Source organism: Prionailurus bengalensis, chromosome E2 (genome assembly GCF_016509475.1).
Source record: "Prionailurus bengalensis isolate Pbe53 chromosome E2, Fcat_Pben_1.1_paternal_pri, whole genome shotgun sequence".
Lineage (NCBI taxonomy): Eukaryota > Metazoa > Chordata > Mammalia > Carnivora > Felidae > Prionailurus > Prionailurus bengalensis.
Genome location: NC_057352.1, coordinates 33154729 through 33175124, shown reverse-complemented (window position 1 = coordinate 33175124; position 20396 = coordinate 33154729). Strand labels below are relative to the sequence as shown.

The following is a 20396-nucleotide window of genomic DNA, read 5'->3' as shown; positions in this document are numbered from 1 at the left end:
GTGGGCAGCGGCCAGCTCCCTGGCTGGCTCCAGCCGAGGCCAAGAGGCCCGGGACGCGAACTCAGGCCGGGCGCGGGCGGCTTTCCATCTCTCCGCTCCCCCGCCCCTGTTCCAGACTCGGCTCCCCGCGGGGCACCGAGTCCGGTTCCCTGCCCATCGGCTCCCATTGGTCGGCCTGTACCGGAAGTGATTGCCGACCCTTGGTTCCATAAAAGAATGTCTCCTCTTGCCTCCCCGGGACCCAGCAAGCCGTCACACTTTGCCGTTTTGTAGGACGGGAGGAGCGCGGGGATCCCCGCTGCGTGCCAAGGGACGGCCAAGGTTATCCCCATCCCCCGTCCTCCTAAGAAACTAAAACCCAAGTACAAGCCCGGAAACAAATGCAGCTTCCAAATATGCAGACAGCTCCCCGACCTCCGACCTCACCATTTCCGCCCCGTTGCCCCAGTGCACAAGACCCCGCCGCCGCGCGTCACCCTGCTCGGCCAGTTAGGTACAGGCAGCGTCAGGTAGACAGAGTTAGGCGCCCTCACGGCCTCGGCCTTAACCTCGCCAGCCTCTCTCCTTGCGGTGAGAGGGACTGAGGTCTGCAGCTCACGCTGCCCTGGCCCCAGATCCCTGGCCTCATTCCATCCTCCCCTCCGCCCTGGCCTCTCCCAGCGCCCCTGGCACAGACACGCCACACGGGTCTGGTTTGATGTGATTATTTTTGAGGACACAAGGAATAAGGACGAGGAGAAGACGCAGGTGGTCCTTAGGGACCAGGTCGGCGCTGAAGTTACAAAGTGAAAGGGGGTAGGGTGGGGGTGAGCGAGAGAAGGAGTTGCTGCAGACCCTGAATCAAGAGGAGGGAGGCCGACTCGGTGTCCCGAGTGGATGCACAGGACAGACTCGCCCGGCTGTCCCACCCGGCCCTCCCCCGGGTGCCCCGCGCCACCTCCTCCAGCGGGTCTGGCGAGATGCACGTCCGCCCGCCACTCCCAGCTCTGCGTGCAAGAAGGGCCGGGGTAAGGGTTTCTGTGTGTCTGTCTCTTAGGCGAAGTGAGAGCCCCCAGTCCCTGGCAAGGTCTCCCAGCGTGGAGGTGAGTTCCAAAAGTAGGGCGTATTTCCGAGATTCTTCCGCAAATCGCAGCCATTGCGCTAACCTGCTGAGAGAGGAAAGGTTGATTAAAACCCGAAGGCCGCTTGGCGCCGATTCTTAGGAAATGGAAGGTCGGTGGTGTCCCATCCGAAGGGAATCAAAGGTCTAGAGGCAATTTGCTTGCTAGAAGGAACATTCGGACCCCGTTATGTGCAAATTCAAATAACAGCGTAACCCAGTTTTCTAAGCCAGGAGCTAATCCTGAGAGAAATTACTACAAAGCAGAATCTGACAGTAATTGCCGGAAGCTGCCTGATGCTGGGGGGGAATGTCCCTTTGTGGGGTGCGATTCCCTTCCGCCAGGCACAGCCAGAGAACCAGCCAGGGCCAGTAGGCAGTGATTGGCAGTCACACCCGGCTGGGGCTGAGCCTTTGGGGGTGAGCGCTCTCCAGGGACAGCCCCAACCCTCGGCCACCCTCCCCAGGGGTTTCAGCCGGCCCAAGGCAGGGCTCCAGCTGGACCTAAGCGCTGGCCTTAAACCAAGTGCATGTATCTGGCCCGTCCTCTCAGGCTTCTTGGAAGGCCCTGGTTCCGGCCCAGCCCTAGCAAACTCTTGGTGCAAGCACAGCAGGGGGCCAGCTGGCCTCCCCGGAGGGGTGGGCAGGGGGCAAGGGTGTCTCTGCCAGAAGGTCGTGATAGAGCCCACCTGGCACATTTGCCAGCACATTGGGCACCGGGGCGCAGAGGTCTAGGTTGACGACTTGCTCAGTGCCCCTAGGCAAGTTACTGTCTCACTCTGAGCCCATTACTATTAAGTTTCAAAAGGAGGCGGAATTAGTTAGTGCTTTCGTTCCTAAGCTGCTGTTTCAGGAAGCTCTGTGGGACAAGCCCGCTCCAGGTCCCAACGTGGCCGCGCCCCAGAGGCCGAGAGGCTAGACAGTGGCCGGGCGGCACCGTGGGCAGCCCTGTCCTTTGGACAGACACACCCAGCGCCGTTGGGGACCCACTACCTTCTGCTCCAGACGGGTACTGGCACCGCACTGCAGGCTCCCTCCGCCGCGGGCAGGGCGCACAGTTCATCGGCGGCCCCTGCAGGGCGAACGGGTGGTTTCCAAAGGCTTTGGCTGCGCGGGAAGACTCTTCGCCCGCGGAGTCTCTGGGGACGGCGGGTGGGCCGCCGGAGCCCGGAGGCGGTCCCGGAATCAGACGGCACTCGGGACTTCGCGGCCTGGGAGGGGTTGGCGCTGCCCCGTCGACAGCGCTGGCTGCCGCAGTGTGCGCCAGGGACCAGATGCGCGGTTTCTCGCGGCACGGGTAGTGCAGGGTCAACGTGGGGCCCCCAGGCTCCGCCCGGAGGAAATCCGCTTCTCCCGACCCGGGGGGCTCAATGAACGAGAAGGGGCGCGCCGCCAGGCCGCACTCCCGGCGCTCCAGCCGGGCCTCTCGAGCCGCCGCGGCGGCGTATGGTGCTGGCTGCGCCTGCGAGTCTTTATGGAACTCAGCCAGCCTGTCCCTAGCGGTGGCCACCGCCTCCTCTTCTTCGGCCTCTTCCTCTTCCTCCTCCTCCTCCTCCTCTTCCTCCAGGTCTTCCAGGTCACTCAGCCGGAGCCCTCGGGCCTCCTGGCTTGCAGAAGCATCTGCGGGAAATCAGGACCGAGTGAGAAAAGCCCCAGGCCCCAAGGGAAATCCGCGGGAGTGCCCACCCCCGAGAAGCTTTTAGCAAGATGGCTGTGACTGAGGGCATTCTCGGGGTTGCTCACCAGGCTGGCCAAAACCGTCTCTTACAGTCGTCCCAGCGCTCCAGCTTGCCTCCCACCCCCCCCCCCCCCGGGAAAGAATGTAGGCCCCAGCCCTGCCCCCACTCCTGGGAAGACTCCTCTCTGGTGCAAAGAAACTAACGCTTTTTCCTGCCTACGACCTGGATCTCAGTGTCTCCACCGTAAAGCAAACAGACATACACCCAAGGGGACATTTTCCCCTCCAATTCCAGCATCCACAGGTAGCTGGTGTGTATTATTTAATTCAGCAAATATTTATGGAGTGCCATCTATGGGCCAGACGTCGTTTAGGCCCTTGGGTATTAAGAATTTAGGGAATACAGCCGCGAGTAAGAGACACTGTCTGGTGGAGGTGATGTTCTGGCAGGGGGAGGCAGACACGGACCGGACCGCCTTCCCACAGTGATAGGTATGGCAGAGGAAATACAATAGGCCGATGTGATAGAGAATAACTGGGGGGCTAAGTGAGCTTGGGTGGCCAGGGAGGGCTTTGTCCAGCCCACACTATAGAAGTCTAGAAGAAGCCAGTTATGTAGGGAATTCCAGGCAGAGGGAACTGTACAGGCAAAGGCTTAGAGGTGTGTGTGTGTGTGTGTGTGTGTGGTGGGGGAGGAACACAAGTGCAAGGGTAAGTCAGGGAGTGCCTCCAAAGACGCTGTTGTCCAAGGCAGCTCGCCAAAGTGCCATCAGCCCGCTATCTAGCTGGGAAAGCCGAAAGGTGGGGTGGGGAACATTCTGGGTACCTTTGGCGTCACCATTCAGGCAGCCCAGGGACTCCTCTGCTCCACTCTCAGCCCTCCTCTCCTCCCCGCCTTTGCTCTTGGGCGCCCACGTCATCTTGTTCTCCTTCTTGAGGCGCCGGCGCGCGTTGGCGAACCAGGTGGACACCTGGGTGAGGGTCATCTTGGTGATGATGGCCAGCATGATCTTCTCGCCCTTGGTGGGGTAGGGGTTCTTGCGGTGCTCGTTCAGCCAGGCCTTGAGCGTGCTGGTGGTCTCCCGGGTGGCGTTCTTCCTGCGGCCAGTGCCACTCAACTCCACCGCTCCATACCTGGGGGGGAGAACCTGGCTCACAGTTCTGGGTCTGAGAACCTGGGGCTGCAGGCAGGAGACAGTCTGAGGCCGGGAAATGAGCTTCCGTGCTCCCCCCTCCTCACACACCCTCCCTCCCAGGCTGTTCCCAGATGGGCCCTATGGCGGGAGGCGGGGAAGGACCTGTAACGCCAGCTACCAAGGCACCCCATGCCTTACCGGTCATACTGGTACTGCCCCAGGGTCGGCTCATAGGGGTAATAGGCTCCTGCTTGTGCCAGGCCAGGTGTAAAGTTCCCTGCGGCCTCTTTAAATTCATACTGTGGATTCTGGTGGGGGTTGGGGTGGGAAGAGAGAATTCAGGACGACGTTTGGGGAAGAGGCAGTATAGTTGCTAAGGGCGTGACCTCTGGAGTCCAGTCCGGCCCTACCACTCCTACTGGCTATGCGACCTTGGGCACAGTTGTTTACTCTGTGCCTCAGTTTCCCCTTGGTAACTGGGAATAACAACAGTACCTCTAGGGTATGGAGGAAGCACCCTTGGCAGAATCCCTGGTGCAGAGTAAGCAGTGGTTAAACGAGAGCTCTCCTCGGGGTTATTACTGTCACCACTTGTGACTACTCCCAGTCCCCCCTCCCTACCAGCTGGGGACCTTCCCTGCCTCACTCTCCTTCCAGAGCTATTCTCTGACCCTCTGTATCTTCGTGGCTTTGGGCAAGGGGTTTGAGCCCCTCTTCATTTCAGTTTCCTGGTCTGTAAACTGAGGCTCCCTACCTCACGAGTGAACCGAAGCACAGATGTTTTGTAATCAGGACGGAGTTCTGCAAAGGGTCAAACTGCCCCCCCCCCCCCGCGCTTTATAATCCTACCGTTTCCCTTCCTCGGAGTTTCGCCTCCTTCCTCGATGTCCCCCTCCAGCCCCCCGCCCCCCAGACGTCTTACTGGATTTCACCCGCTGCTGCCTTGTTCATGCCCCCCCCCCCACCCAGGCCGGATGGGTTTTGGCGAACAGACCCAGGGGTACTCACCAGCGCCCCGTACAGCGCGGGCGGCTCTGGGCTGTAGGGCAGATAGCTTGGGTAGCTCTGGGCAGCTGCGGCGGCCGCGTAGGGGGCTCCGTAGATGCCCAAGGCCGCGCCCAGCTCGGGCCGCGCACTGCCCAGCAGCCGACCGTCGTAGGGCGCGCAGCAGAGAGCGGCCGCCGGGGTGGAGCCTGAGGCCACGTCTGGGACCGAGCGCGGGGCGGATTCGCAGCAAGTGGCGCTGGAACTTGCAGACACCAGAAACTACGGGGGTGAGAGGGGCGCACCGGAGGTCAGAGACCGGCGCCTCAGGCTGGCGGGAGCCAGCGGCGGAACAGCCCGATCGCTCCCTCATTCAACATGAACTAAATGCCACCCAGAGCTGAGCGAGCACTCTGCTGCGATGGAAATGATCTGAAGACGTAATTTAGCCAAACTGCCCTCATAGGTACTTCTAAAACGTTGCTCAGGCTCCAGAGTCCCGGGGGGTCGAGGCGATGGCACGGTCTGAAACCCGAATTACAGAAGCCAAACTCCTCTTGTTCCCTCGCCCACCCCTCCTCCGCCCCCATCACGGGATCTTACAAAGGCAGAGCTAGAAGTTAGGCTTAGCGACCACCATCACCTCTTACTCCAGCTCCCTTTTTTAGAGATCAGGCACGAGCACCAGGGAGACTTGTCTAAGATCCCAAGGCGGGTCAGAGGTCAAGTGGGAACTAGACCCCACAATCTAGGCAGAAACTGGAGGACAGCGGTGGGTGTCCCCAGGAAGTCCTTGTCACTGCACAACACCCACCGTAATCTGGAAAATCCAAGGAGCCGGAAGCAGAGAGCTTGGACCCGGTCAAAGAAGGGAGAGGATAAGTACAGAAGTCAACAAGCAAACCACTGAACAATGCTGAGGTGGAGAGATCCGGGTCACCTCGGATATCTGTACAATAAGGAGGCCTATCTGGAAGATCTCTGAGATCCCAGCCACCTCGCTTAGCGCGTGGTTAGTGCCCAAGTTTCGGGCCACACGATCTTCCAGCTTGCACTGGGGGAGTGGAAGGTTCTCGGCCAGAGGTTGGGGATGTCGGAGGGGTCTGTGGTACATTACCCTGGTCCCTGCTCTCTCTGTCTTCTCCGGAGACTCGTGCGAAAGGGGGGCGCTCAGCTGCAGGCGCGTGCACTGGGCACCCCCTCCTCTGTGTCAGCCCCCATCCCCCATGGAGGCCCTTCTTACCTGGGAAGCGCTGCCGTAAGGGTGTCCAAAGTGCGGGAAGGACATGGTAGCTGTCCCTGGCCCTCCTCCTTCCCTTGCGAGTTCCCGCCTCAGCCCCGCGATTCTGCGCCTCCAGCCGTGCGCCGCCTCGGTTCCTTACACGGCTGCTGGTGCCCAGCGCCCGGTCCTCCGCCCGCTTGGCACGACTGGAGGCAGAGCCCAGGGCAGTCCGGCTGCCGAGCCCTGCGCTCCAGAAGGCGCCCCTCCGGCCCGCGTGGTCCGGAAGACAGAAGGGCCCATGGATGGGCAAGGAAAGGGAGAGGATGCGGGTTCCCAAAGTCGCGCGGTGGCGAGGCAAGGTGAGGCGCGGCGCCGGGCTGTGAGGCTTCAGAGGTGTCCCAGTCCAAGGTGGCCAGAGGCTCAATGTGACGTCACGGTAATCCCGGGCCGCCAGGCGGGCCCCCGGGCCCTGGGGCCCCGGGCCACCAAGCGTGCCAAGCGCAGCCAGCCCGTGCGCGCGCGCGCACTCTCACCCACGCTCACACTTGTTCCGGGAGGTTTGTGCAGCTGGTGAGGAACGTCAAAGACCCTGACCCTCTGTGTTTGGCGCTGGATCCTACCCCTTTTCGCCTTAAACTCGCGCGCGCGCGCGCGCGCGCGCGCACACACACACACACACACACACACAACCTCTCCAAATTACCCGGGAGAAGTAGGAGAAACGCCTCCCTCTGTGCCGCGCAGGCCCCGGGCGCAGCGCGTTTACCTCCTCCCCTGCGGCCCGGAGGAGGAGAGAAGCAAGCCAGGCGGCGAGGGGGGAGAGAATACAAAAGAAGAGATAGGAGAAAAAAGAGAGGAGAAAAGTGGGGGAGAAAGGCAAGAGGGAGAAGGAGGAGGGGAGAGGAGAGAGAAGAGTCCAAGCGAACAGAGGCGCGCGGGGGAGGGGAGGGAACTGGGGTGGGCGAAGGCTGGGCGCAGGTTGAACACAGGCAGGTGGAGGAGAGCGGCGGCTCGGGGGACTAGCCTCCAGCCCGGCTCCCCCGCCCCTCCGCTGCAGGAAAGTTTGTTCTCGCCACAGGCCCGGCACTGGTTGGGGCCGCGGCCGGGGAGCGTCGGTGGTTCCCACTGGCCCGCCCGTCTTTGTGCTTCGGAATCTGATCCCCCACCCCAGCCTCCCCAGGACTCTAGCTAGATTCAAGCTCTCGGGGCCCGGGTCTTTGCCAGGGTCTCGACCCAGGGGCTTCTCTGCAGCCTCTGGCCTCCGAACAGAGCGAATAGCGCCCCCTCGAGGCCAAGATTCAGTTCCGCTTGGACTCGGCCTGGAAACGCGCTAAAACTGACCCTTGGCATCCGCAGACAGCTGGCGAACACCCCTGGGCATCTCCTCCGAAGACGACGCTTGGTTGCTTCCTGCGCACAGACCGCTGTGTCCACGGGGGAGCCGGGGAGCCCCACAGGAAGGTGCCGGGGCCGAGCTGCAGCCGCTGCGCTCCGCTGGGGGTGGCGCTGGCGAGCCGCGGTTCAGCTCGCGGGGACTGAGGCCCAAGCCCGGCGCTCTGCCGCGACGCCGGGTTGGGCCCAGAGATCTGACCACCCCCCTCTATCCCAGGGGTCCTCAAAGGGGCGCTGATGGGCGGAGGAGCTCGTTTGTGCCCGGGAGGGGGCTGCGTGCTCTAGGCCTGGCACGAGACCAGCGGCCGCCAGTTTGTGAGCACTGTAGATCCTGCGCATTCAAGGCTCAATCCCCCAGGCCTGGAGCATACCCACCGAGGGCCACCAAACCGCGACGTTGGGGAAGGGGGAGGGGCGGGGGGGGGGAGGACGGGGCGTCCAGTCTAATGGGGGAAGGTCTTCGGGGGATGCTGCCGATATCCCAGTGGAACTCAGGCTCTGGGGCTTGCAGGCCAGAAACCTCAGAAAGTCTCGCCTTTCACTCACAGGGTTACAAAACGCTCTCCCAGGTCCTCACTGCACCTCCTCAGAGGAATCCGGGGGGTTGGTTCAAGGACCCAGTTTTATTTTCTAGTTGAAACGCAAGAACGTGTGGCTCAGATGTTAGGAACAACCCGGGACTCTGCCCTGGGATTTTGCCAGGCGAGGAGGAAGCCCAAAGACCGTGCAAGGTCTAGGGCCCTGGCCTGGGATCCCTGGCCGCGAGCTTCCCTCTGGACTCTCGCAGAGGGAACTGGTAGGCCCAGAAGCCAGCTACCTGTTTGGAACAACATCTGCTCGCCCACCTCCCCAAACAGATTCTGCAGAACGCGCAAGGCACAGAAGAAGCCGCCAACAGCAGACCCCTCTGCCTGGGATGATTATTACGAGGACAAGCTCCATTCTCAATATTAACGAACCCAGCTGGGTTGCCTGGACCGTTACCTTGGAGAAACCTTGCGTTCAACCCCAGGGAAACTCCCAGTTAGAAAAAGAATCATAGTCCTCGCCAGATTGATTTAGTGATAAAAATTCCCCGTAATAGATACATCCCTTGATTTTTTCAAAACGCACTTTGGAGCTATCCACACATTTGCAGCTTGGATACATCTAAGCTATTTTTTTTTTTTTTAAGGGAGCATTGGAGAGAATTCATTCAATTAGTCCCTTGGGGAAGATTACTGCTAATTAATTAATTGCAAACATTTCCAGAGGGAAGGTATGTCAATTGTAAAGTAATAACATTAGATAGTTGAAATACTTACTCAGCAACTTTGATTGCCCCTTCGTTCCTAAGCAGATTTTTTTTTTATGACAGAAAGATGGGGTTGGTGGTGAAGAAAAAGCATTAGTTCTGTCCCCTGGCGATCTGGTTGCAAAGGAGAAGCTGCCATATAGAACGTATTGATTTTTTAGCTGATTTATAAGACCTCTGCGGGAGCAATGCCGTGTGCAGGGCCTCCAGGCCTAGCTCTTGTCTTTGTGCTCTAGGATTAGAGAGAAGCAACAAGAGTTTTCAAGAGAAAAAAGAAAAAAGGAGGAAGAACACTGGTGAAGTACATTGGAGGCTAAGGCAATGAAGGTCCCTCAGTGCTTTCCTTCTTTTTTTTTATTTTTTTTTTTAATTTTTTTTTCAACGTTTATTTATTTTGGGGACAGAGAAAGACAGAGCATGAATGGGGGAGGGGCAGAGAGAGGGAGACACAGAATCGGAAACAGGCTCCAGGCTCCGAGCCGTCAGCCCAGAGCCTGACGCGGGGCTCGAACTCACGGACCGCGAGATCGTGACCTGAGCTGAAGTCGGACGCTTAACCGACTGCGCCACCCAGGCGCCCCAACGCTTTCCATCTTACGTAGGGAAGGACAAGCGAAAGAGCAGGTTTTATATTAAGGCACCTTTCTATTGTCTCCAAAGTTACTTGACAGTATCAGAGTGTCTTGGGGAGGGAAGCTGCCACTTCCGGACACGGGGGGGAACCTTGGTTTCGTATTTCCTTCTTTTGCCATGCCTGCCAGGTACCCTCGCGATTTGACTGTGACCACCACCAGCATTAGGTGGGGCTCCCTAAAAAATAGTTCTTAGGAACCGCGTTCTCTTCCGGCGATTTTCAGAGCCTCTTAACAAAACACAGCCGGTGGGTTCAACCAACATCAACCTTTGTCTGGCAGAGACCTGGGGGGTGGGGGTGGGGGGGGAGACAAGGAAGTCTCTCTTCGAGGGCCTGAATGAGGGAAGCGGCCGTGGGATCTGCTCTCATCCTTCTGACCGTTGACAGACCCTCGCTTTGGCAGCCGAGTGCTCTGGCTTCTCATTGCTTTGTTTAGCACGAATTAATTCAGTTTCGGGAAAAATGCCCGATGGTGCGTATGTGTGTGAATGTCACTGAAGCTAGTAGACAAACCTATGCGATGCAGACCTTCTCTGTTCTATTCGAGGGGGACACTCCACCCAAAGTATTTTCTACAAGTGGGCCAGACTCTTTTGTTGTATTATGCAATATGCCCCCATATGTCCTTTAGCTGCTCATTAAAACAAATATGAAGAGTCAAAGGCCTATTTGGAGCAGGGAGAGTTCTCATCCGCATTGTTTATTTGAAGTTCATGTTGCTTTGCTTTAAATTCACTGAAGGTCCCGAGCAGACAGAGAGAAGGGTGTGTCTTCGAGCAAGAAACAGACTCTTAACTAGAGAGAACAAACTGGTGGTTACCAGAGGGCGGGTGGGTGGGGGATGGGGGAAATAGGGGATGGGGATCAAGGAGGGCACTTGTCCTGACGAGCACGGGGTGACGTACGGAACTGTTGAATCACTGTATTGCACACCTGAAACTAACATTGCACTGTGTGTTAACTAACTGCAATGAAAATCAAAACTTTTAAAAAAAGGACGTGTCTTTGACAATAAACTTAAATGCAGCATGCACACACACGAATCTTATTGTATTATTTGGGCTTAAATATCCATCATTTCCTAATATTTTATAAAGACGGAAGACTTGACAAGGGCTGGGGTGAGTAACAACCCAGAAATGCCCAAATCAAGTTCAAATGCCTCAAATCACAGATGCAATGTGTGAGTGTATGGGCATAATAACTTAGATGAAAACGGGTTAAAGTTATATTTTTTAAGTACGGATTTTTTTTTTTTTTAGTGACTGTTTTTGCACTGAGAAGGATGAAATTTCCTCAAATCTATGCACGAGTGAACAAGTGCATCTGGACAGATGCATCTATAATTTATACTGATCAGTCACCGCAGGTCTACCCGAGTAAAGCCGAAATGAACACTAATTGTTCTGACTCAAGTACTGTGCGTAGCATCTGATTGGGAAACACAGGGAGCCCCTGCCTGGCCTGAATACACACTGTCAACAGCAACCTTGGCATCAGGAGGAAAAAAATAAAAAAGCAAGGATTCCCAGATGAGGGTGCTAATGCCGTTTGTCAAGAAGGTGGCAACTAGAATGAATTTCTGAATAAAGTAAAAAAAAAAAAAAAAAGACACTCGGTGCAGAGGTCCTGGTGTGTCCACAGACCAGGTACACCTGAGCTTAGTTACAAATCGTGGCGTGTAGATAATAAAATTCCCTTGCATTCGTAGTGTGCTTGGGAGCTATCCCAAACACCTCTGCTTTATCTCTTTTAAGGTTTAGGGTAAGGAAATTGGAGAAGGTGGGAAGCAAATCCAAGATCACGGAACCCAGTAGATGGCAGAGGGGGGGACCGGAGTCCAGACCCCCAGACTTTGGGTCTTGCCACAAGACCGAATTTCAAACACACATAAAGGCAGGCACAGCCAGGAGATGTGGTCTAACTCCAACTGGACCCAGAGAATTCACATGTCGTGTCCACACACAGTGTGATTTAGCAGAGAAAATATCTAAAGAGGGACCGGTATACACAAACAAATTCTGGATCTTTACCACATGCTTTTTTATCAGCCTGTATTATGAAAGCACTTACACAATATTTGGGGAGTTTTAGAAATTTGATGTGGATCCTTAACAGCAAGCAGCCCCAGCTGCGACTGATAAATATATGAATCAAAATAACAACAACAAAAACACTCCAGAAAATCTAGCCAAGTTCGGGTCTCTCTACCTACACTGGTTTAAAAAAAAAAAAAAAAGCAATGAATGGAATTTAGTTACTGATTACTGTCAGGGTAGGATATATATATATATACTTTTTAAGCTTTGCTTAAATAATATATATATATTAAATAATATATGTATATGTATATAAAATATATATATTTTTTAAGCTTTGGCCTCGGGGGGGGTGCAGTTCGGTGCATTAACTTCTAGCTTGTAAAGCAGTTTTTGTATATAGAAAGTCTTGATGATTTTTATCCTGTGAATGGTAACATCTTTCTCATGATAAGCTTAAGGCATCTAGTGTTTTCAAGGAATTAAAATGGAAAGTAAACAACAGACGTGTGGATTAGAAAACCAGAGAACAACTTAAAAAAAAATTTTTTTACTTGTTTTTATTTATTTTGGGGAGGGGAGGGTGGGGCAGAGAGAGAAGGGCACAGAGGATCCTAAGCGGGCTCCGTGCTCATAGCGGAGAGCCCAATGCGGAGCTCCAATCCACGAACCACAAGGTCATGACCTGGGCTGGAGTCCGAAGCTTAACTCACTGAGCCACCCAGGCGCCCCAGAGAACAGCTTCTGAAGACAAGAGAGAAACGCATGTAAGAAATAAGCACCTGAAAAGGACTGCATGTTAGGATCCGCTGGGCTAAGATGCGATGGCCTTTCCCCCTTTGTGACAGGGCCTAGGGGCGGTCCTGACTGTGCAGCTCGGGAACAGACTCGTGGCCTGGACCCACGGGGAAGGTGGCTGCCGAAGCGCTGACTCGGACGAGAGCCAGGGACGGTGCAGAGTTGGCCTACAGCTCTCTGACTAGGACACTGTGACCAGGCAGGCGATAAGGTGGGTCCTTGGTTATTCTTCCTGCTTTAGGATTTCGTTGCCGGAGACTCTTAAGGCTTCGGTTAAAACGTGCAGCTCCAAGCCAGAGCCATGTTTGTCCCGCCGGTGACATTCCCCGGTTTTCTCTGTCCCCGACCGTGGCTTCTCCTACTTGTAACGCCGAGCATCAGAACGGGCCAGGAGGCTTGTTTTTTGCACCACCCGGGGCCCACTACTTGAGGGAAGCTGAGACCATTTGTGATGTCACGTGCCGGCCCCAGTAATTTACAGCAAATCGTCGCAAATCAATAAAAATATGGGAAGTATATCATTTTTAAAGGGGGAAAAAAAGAGAAACACATGAGACATGCCCATTAAGGGCAGAACCATTCCACTACCTGCTTGTCTGCTTGGGTCTGCAATTAAAAACATTCTGATAATAAATCTCCTTGCAGGCTCTTTTAATGCTTTTAACTTTCCTGAAGGTTCAAATTGGTATCCCAAAAATGTGCCAGGACTTTCACAAGGTATTTTATAGACTCATAAATAAATACGGCAATTAATCCGCGCTATATTTCTTTCATATTTGATGACAATTTATTATGGCGTTCACCGATTCGGCGCACAAAAACTCTAATGCACTTAAAATCGGATTTCAAACCAAACATTTTATGGGAAAATATAGTATTGATCATCCATTTAAAGATATCATGAAGATGATTCATAACCTGCCGTAAAAAAAGATCTCATGAGGGTCTTACAAATGAGTGGGGTTCTGGAACAGTCTATTCATAAAACCAGAGCTATTGAATCTGTTCCTCTTGTTTTCTTCATCTATCTTCGAGTCTTCCAGCACTGATTACTTTTGCATGTTGCTGTTTTGTAAGAAAAATCTCCTTCCGTGGCATTTTTCAAAGTGACAGAAGTCGTGGAATTTGGGAGTGAATATTTTCTATTGCAGCGTTCTCTTGAAATTCTGTCCGCAGGAAGAGTTTCAAGGGCAACCGAGGTGATTCTGATATCTTGGAGTCAAAGCTATGGTGTGGCCCCCATCACATTGGGTGTTCTTGACAGATCACCGTGGTCCTGAGCAGTCTCGTGCCCCTGATAGTCCATAGTCCTAACGTACTATGAGTGGTAGAATATCTTCGGTGCACACACAGTACAGGGTGCCAGTGAGGACAGAAGACAATCCGAGGGTGCTGGCCCTTCTATTCAAGTGGCACACAGGCCTGTCTAGGAAAAGCAACATATATGATTTGCTCAACAGACACACACTGTGTGTACTGAACGTTGGGCATGATGGTTAGGAGGCAAGGGTTGAGCACTGAACTGAAGACTTTCCTGCCCTCATGCAGGCTACATTCTAAGAAGTTAAATACTTTCAAGACATCCTGAAATCGTTTATCGCTAGCGAAATGTGCATTTAGTGGCCAGCAAGGCCATTAAAATCTCTGAACCCACGGAGCCTAGAGTTTAGCTATAACGTCTGCCCCACATTGGAGAGCACTTGTTTCCTTTTATAGAATCTAGAGCCTATGAGAGTTTACCTTGCCTAGTGTAATGGAGCTCTTACTGGACTCAAGCTGCTGGTCACAAAGTGGTGGGAGAACAGCACATTCAGATTGCCACATTGAATTGTCGAGACGATGCAGTTTCAAGAAATAACCACCTCACCCAACATGTAGTGGATCCGAGCGGCTTTGTTTCTGGTCTATTTGTGTGGGTTGGGTCCCCTTACCCTTTGATGTCTACACAAGACCGCGTATCGGCATAGAAATGAAAAAAAAAAAAATCAGGGCACTCAGATAGATGTTTTGGTCTCTTCGAAGCTAACACCTAGAATTCTCAGCTGGTGTGTTTCACCGTTGAGACTAGGGTCATATATAATGTCTGAACAACAGGGGAACGAGTCTCAGAGATACTGGTTGATGGGGATAGGGGATGGGACACAGCTGGGTTGGAAATTTAGGACCTCAGTGACTCAGTTGGTTCAAATCTACCCACATTAACGGCTAATGTATCGTACATTCATAACTTGCTCTCTTTCACTTTCCCAACTACACTGGGGGTTAAATAGGTGCGTTTTCTTACCCTCTTTCCACAGATGAGCAGCTGAGTTTCAGAGGGATTAACCCACTGGCTCAGGTGACATAGCCGATTAGCATTTGAGACAACTCTCAAGAGCCACTGGGTCTTTGAATGGTTGTGTGGTCCACTTCCGGGCCCCAGGACCTTTTGCGAGAAAGCATCAAGTCCGACCTTGGTGCTCTATACGGGCGGGCGTTGGGAGGTACAGCCTGGCGGGTCTTCCCATCTCTGGGATGGTGACACCTTGTTCTTCCATTTTGGTTTTGTGATTGGATCTCCCCTGGCAGTTTTAAAGCCCCACGTGCCTCTGCTTTGTGGTGGTCCAGCTTGGCTCTGACCATGAGCTCAGAAGAGAAAGTTTGCCGTGTCCGCAGCAATCACACAGGCCAGATGCTGAGAACGATGCACGTCATCAACAATAATAAATCCATCAACAGGACCTTGGTGTGAGTCTTCTCGCCCTCATTTCTGAAACTGTCTGTCCCAAAATCGGCTCATAAGATCTTTCAGAGGGGTGTCTAGGTTTGCTCCAGGCACAAACTGCTTTGAGTCTGTGGAGATGGGACCACGGGACCCAGCGTCTAACTTGTGGTGGAGGGAAAATGGACTTGACAGAGACAGCATGAAATACACGAGCAGGATTAGACTGTCAGTGTAGACTGGAGAACATAAACCATTTCCTGTGCCACTCTCCAGCTCAAGGGCAGGGGCAGAGCAGAGGGGAAGCCTGCAACTATAATTACGAAATATAAATTTATACATGTATAAAGGGAAAGGCTGAGGGTAGATGTTAACCACCAAAACTCCTTTTACGTTATAAACACCACAGGGATATGGAAAAGCAGCATGGGGATTAAGGACATCTTTTTGCCTTGGGACTAATTTATTACTCTAGATTATGCAGTTAACAGAGAAAGGAAAAATTGATAGGTGGCTGTTTTTCTGTAAAAGTAAATGTGAGTAATGGGAGGGTCCTGCCCCTGGCTTTAAACACCTGATGATGGAGACTAAGGTGGCCAAGAGCTGAAGAGAGCAAGACGCTGGTTTGAGAGACAAGGCTGGGACCTAGCCTGAATGTACCACCAATTGCCTGGGAGGCTTTGGACAAGACTCTCTCTCTGCCTCTGGGAGCCTCAGTGTACCCATCTGAAAAATGGAGAGCTTGAGCTCAGTGATCTAGGACTCCTGGGCTTACATCTTTATGGGAATCAGGTCACATTTCCTTTTCCAGGACTCTAAAATCTCCCTGATACCTGGTAAGACTCTCTGAAAGTTCTTTTTGTTAATCATGGATGGTGCATCGAAATCTTTGGAGCATCTTTAAAAACCCACACATCCCCAGCCTCACGCCATGAGATTCTCAGCGGGCCTGCACGTTTGTATTTCAAGAAAAATATATAATAAAAGGAGAACATGCACCTGGTAAAAAGGCAAACTACCTGTGGGAGAAATGATGGATTGTCTCACTGATACCCACGCTGTTTCTTCCCGGCTAAGCACATCCGGATGTTGTCTGGGATGGCCATGTAGAGTCATGGCCGCTTGCTGCTGGCTTTCTAGCATCTTTTACTTGGGGGGTGGGTGATGGGGGAGAGGAGTATACCATGTGAACCAATTTTGGTTAATAAGGCTTAGAGGAAATCTGCATGGAGGATTCTGGGAAAACATTTATTTTCAGGATAGAAGAGGTCCGAGGCAGGGCTGCCCCGCCTCGTCTTTTGAGTCCGTGAATGTGGATGTGACGACTGACGCCGCAACGTTCGTTCATTCATTGGTTCAACACACATTTATTGAGTATTTACTCTGCACCAAGTAGGATTCGGAGATGCTGGGATACAGCCTCAAACCAAACAAAACCCCCATCCTCGTCGAGCTGACGTTGTAGAGCCGAAGACGGACAGGGTGCCAGGCACGCAGGTAAAATACAGAAATGTCCGATGAGGATACAAGTAAGTCAGTAAGTAAGTAGATAAATGAATAAATGAAGCAAGGGAGAGGAGTTTCCATGAGCACAGGGTCAAGACGATCGCGCAAAAGTAGCCGTCATATCAGGGAGCCAATAAACCCCTGGCTCTGGGCTTCTAGTTTGTGTCAGACAAATAAACTGGTTTTGTTTAAGTCTCTGTTAATTGAGTTTTCTATTACTTACAGCTGAATGAATTCCTAAGACAGTGTAGTGGGGGTGAAAGAGACACATAAGTCATCTGATTATTTCATCCCCACTCTCCAGCGGCGTGGACTCCTAACAGTTTCTTGGCTGCCTTCCAGAAACGTTCTATGTTAATACAAGCCATATAAACATAAGCTCTGTATACAATCTCTCCCTCTGTCTCTCCCTCTGTCTGTCTCTCTCTCTCCATCATACACCCGTACACACCCACCCACACGTAATTAATGACAACATAGCATGGTGGCTGAGGGCCCGTGTGCCCACAGCCTCTGTAGCATAGCATGACACAGAGTCCGGCTGCATAGTGGCTCCACCCTTTACCAGCCATGCTTTCTGGAACAAGTCTCTTAGTCCCTGTTTTTCAGTTTCCCCATCAGTAAAATGGGGAAAAGAAGCCTGCCACACGGGCTTCTTCTGATGATTTCATAAATTCCTACGTAAACCCCGGCACCGTGTGACCAGCCAGAAGTGTTAGCTCTGCCCCGTGCAACGAACACCACTGTGCTCGCTTAACCATCTACGGCACGTCTTTCAAATGCCCGGAGATGTTTCTCCTTTTTTTGACACCTGGGTAGTATTTCTCAGCGTGGAGGAGATCTGTAGCATTTTTTTTTTCCCCTTTTACTATCCATGGGACATGCCGATGAGCACCCTTGATGGAGGACCATGTTCTCAAAAGATCTGTGCGCCCTCAGAGCTGGCTCACGGCAAAAGGAGAATCTGCCGAGATTGGCCTTCTTTCCTTCTTTGTTAGCGTTCTCTCCCTTTACACAGCTCGCTGTCTCCTGCGCACTCAGCTCCCCCCACATCAGTGCAGTTTCCCCTTTAGTTCTATACGGGGCCACGCACGCTCAGGGGGCAGCATTTATGATACATCCTGCTTCGACATTTAAGAGCTAGATCTTTGTAGACTTTTCTCCCATGAGGCTGCATCTCTTTAGGAAGGACTTAAAAAAAAACAAAAGGAAACAAACCCCCAAAGTCCGCTTTGTACAGAGGCAATGGTAGCTAATTTGGCGGCATTCATCCTATGAACGAGGGGGTAAATACCAAGTAGTCCAATGGGGGGCACAGACGTGAAATAAACCAGATAATAATAATACAACATGTTAAGTGCAATGAGAGAGAATAAGTGTAACGGGCAATGGGGGTAACTAATCTTAACTAATCGTGCCTTGTGGCTGTGTGCAGAAGATCAAGCCATAATCTGGCTGTGACAGACAAGCTGGGTTTTTAATGAGGGGAGGAGGGGGGGTTCCAGGTAAGAGAGGAAATGGCACATGCAGAAACACGGAAGGAGCTATTTGGGGATCATAACAGAAGCGATGGGAGGGCATGAATGGGAGGGGGCCAGAGAAAGCGGTCAGGGGCAGACTAAGAAGGAGGGTGGGTCCCACTGAGTCTGTGATTGGTGCCTCCGGGTCCTGGCGGGGTCAGGCATAGCAATGTTGATGAGCCGTAGAAACTTCTAGAGATCTAACTCTTGCCCAGGCCTGTACTCTCAGCTGCTTGTCTGTTTCACCCACCCAGCTGTACCATTCTGTAGGGTTCCAAAAGAAAGTAGGTGAAGTTGCTGGGTTTGGGGGAGAAATACAGAAAAATAGCTAATGGGAAGGCTGAAGAGGAGGTGCCTCTGTCTTGAGGGTGGATGGGCTAACAAGTTAGTCAAGATTCTTTTGTTACTGGAACAGATGGACACTGGCTCAGTTAAGTGGGACAGAAGGGTAAAAGGGAGGTAGGATATAGACATCCAAACTTGGGGAGACACATTCAGAGATTGAGAGCAAGAGGCTGGGGGGAATTTCTTTCCAGGGGCTGCCAGTAAAGAGTTTTGGCCTCCAACACTGTCTCTTTTAATAAGTGTCATATTTCTAAGAAAGAGAGACAGAGAAAGAGGTGCGGGGGAGGGAGAGAATTTAATTGGTCCATTTCTGGTCTAGTATCTTTATGACCGGACCAATCAGCTCTGGGTCAGGGGGACCTATTGCGAGCCAAGCCGTCTCGCTAAAAGCTTCAATCCAAAATGGTGGATGGAAGAGTAAATCAGGGCAACCCCACAAATGAAGCAAAGCTGTGTTCCATTCCGTGCTTGGAGCGGGACAGTTAGAGCTACCCCTGCTGGATCCAGGCCCTAAGAAACTTGGACTTCATAATTTACGAAGGCAACAGGGAGCCAACAAATCCATTCAGCGCACATGAAATATTTCAAGCGAGGCACAAGGGACCCGGAGCAGGTCTTAGAGAAGATGGATTTACATCTGGCAATAAAATCCCAACTCCAGTAACCTTTGCACTTAGGTCTGGATTTTGTCTGGATCTTAAAGCTTTTATAAGTGTTTAAGAGCATGAACTCTGCAGGGGTTGGAATTTCTCTTGCCTTCTCTCCCTCCAGGGATTGGGCTGCCAAGAGGAGGCTGGGGGCCCTATTACCTTTCATTCTCCTTGGCTTGGAACTCTTTGCCTCGAGGGTGTTTCATCTCTGCCCATGGATGGAGTTGGCTCCATGGCCTCTTGAGTGATGTACTTAAACTTGCTGAGCTCTAGTGTCGTCCCCTGTGAGATGGAAGTGTCCCTACCAACCTCGTAGGACCGTCATGAATGCAAAGTCCAGACCACATTTGAGCGGATTTTGTAAAGTAACAAATGAGTGAATGCAGCTATTTTGTGATCTTGTTGGATGGAGTTCGGTTTTGGAGGTGGAAAAACATTATTTCGGGTCCCAGCTCTGGCTTGGGAAAGTTGCTCTCGGAACCAGGGTTTCCTCATCTATAAACCAAGTGGTGTTGTTGTGGAGGTTAAATGATAACGCGTGCAAATGGTCTTGTAAGGGTCTGAGCACAGGTCAAGGCACAGCGCATGATAATTGTCCTTGTCTCCCACAAAAGTGTTCAAGAAGCCAAAATAACATTCATGGGGGACGCAGGTCTCTCCAGGGACTAAGACGGCTTTGGAGTCCCTATTTTCTAGTGCTCACCTACGTACACTTCTCCTTTCCTTCCTGGGCATGCTGGCTAGAAAGAACACTTCCAAGCCTCCTTAGAGTTAGATTGGGCCACAGGGATAGGAGTCAGGTGAATCACTCGTGGGCCGAGGAAATGAGAAATCTCTATAGGAGATGCCCGGTTTTCTCTCCCTTGCCGCTGCAAACATGCAGAACTCATGCTGACGTGGGAAAGCCCCCGGGCGTCGGAGTCACCGCCTGGCGAACGGTTGGCCCCGAGATCCTCAGCCCTGCAGCAAACTGTGCAAAAGTCAAGCCTTCGAGGTTTGGGAGATGTTTGTCATTGAAGCATACCGTAACCTCTCCTAACGAATGTACTATTATTATCGCTTCTCATCTATGTGGTCTTGGGCAAGTAGCGTGAGTCTTCATTGGTTTAGCTGTAACATAGGATCCGTACTAGCACTGACTAGCACTGACTCATGCAAAGTGCTTAGCTCTGGCTTTGGCACACAGAAGATGTTCGACGGACAGTGGCAGTAGCGATGACGAGGGTGTAGTGGGATGACGGTGACGACGATCGCCGCTGGCGATTCGGAAGCTGGGGGGTGGTGGCTGGATTCAAATCCTTCTATTTAAGTAGAAGCACCCGCACAATCTCCAACCCTGGGGAGTGGGTGAGAACTTGCTCCGGCCCAGGCTGGTGTGCGGTGAATTGCATTTTGAGA

At 52.7% G+C, this 20396-nt stretch overlaps 1 protein-coding gene across 2 annotated transcripts; it reads right to left on the bottom strand.

The window, feature by feature from the left end:
- Positions 1–691: 691 nt before the first annotated feature.
- Positions 692–7279, bottom strand: IRX6 (iroquois homeobox 6). Of its 2 annotated transcripts, none has more exons than XM_043599218.1 (6): positions 6141–7279; positions 4922–5179; positions 4112–4221; positions 3604–3911; positions 2093–2719; positions 692–1145 (listed from the first exon to the last, which is right to left on the bottom strand). In XM_043599218.1, exons 1-6 carry the CDS (start codon positions 6183–6185, stop codon positions 1141–1143), a joined length of 1353 nt encoding a protein of 450 aa, XP_043455153.1. In that variant the 5' UTR covers positions 6186–7279; the 3' UTR covers positions 692–1140. The 2 variants fall into 2 exon arrangements, with proteins under 2 accessions (XP_043455153.1, XP_043455152.1); XM_043599217.1 differs by having other exon boundaries at positions 692–1148; positions 6141–7277.
- Positions 7280–20396: the final 13117 nt, after the last annotated feature.

Bases quoted from the DNA above. Each gene is read 5' to 3' on its own strand.
- IRX6 (XM_043599217.1), bottom strand. From the start codon at position 6,185: ATGTCCTTCCCGCACTTTGGACACCCTTACGGCAGCGCTTCCCAG. The intron at 5,180-6,140 runs GTAAGAAGGGCC...TCACCCCCGTAG, and splicing joins CTTACGGCAGCGCTTCCCAG to TTTCTGGTGTCTGCAAGTTC. The intron at 2,720-3,603 runs GTACCCAGAATG...GATTTCCCGCAG, and splicing joins CCTGAATGGTGACGCCAAAG to ATGCTTCTGCAAGCCAGGAG.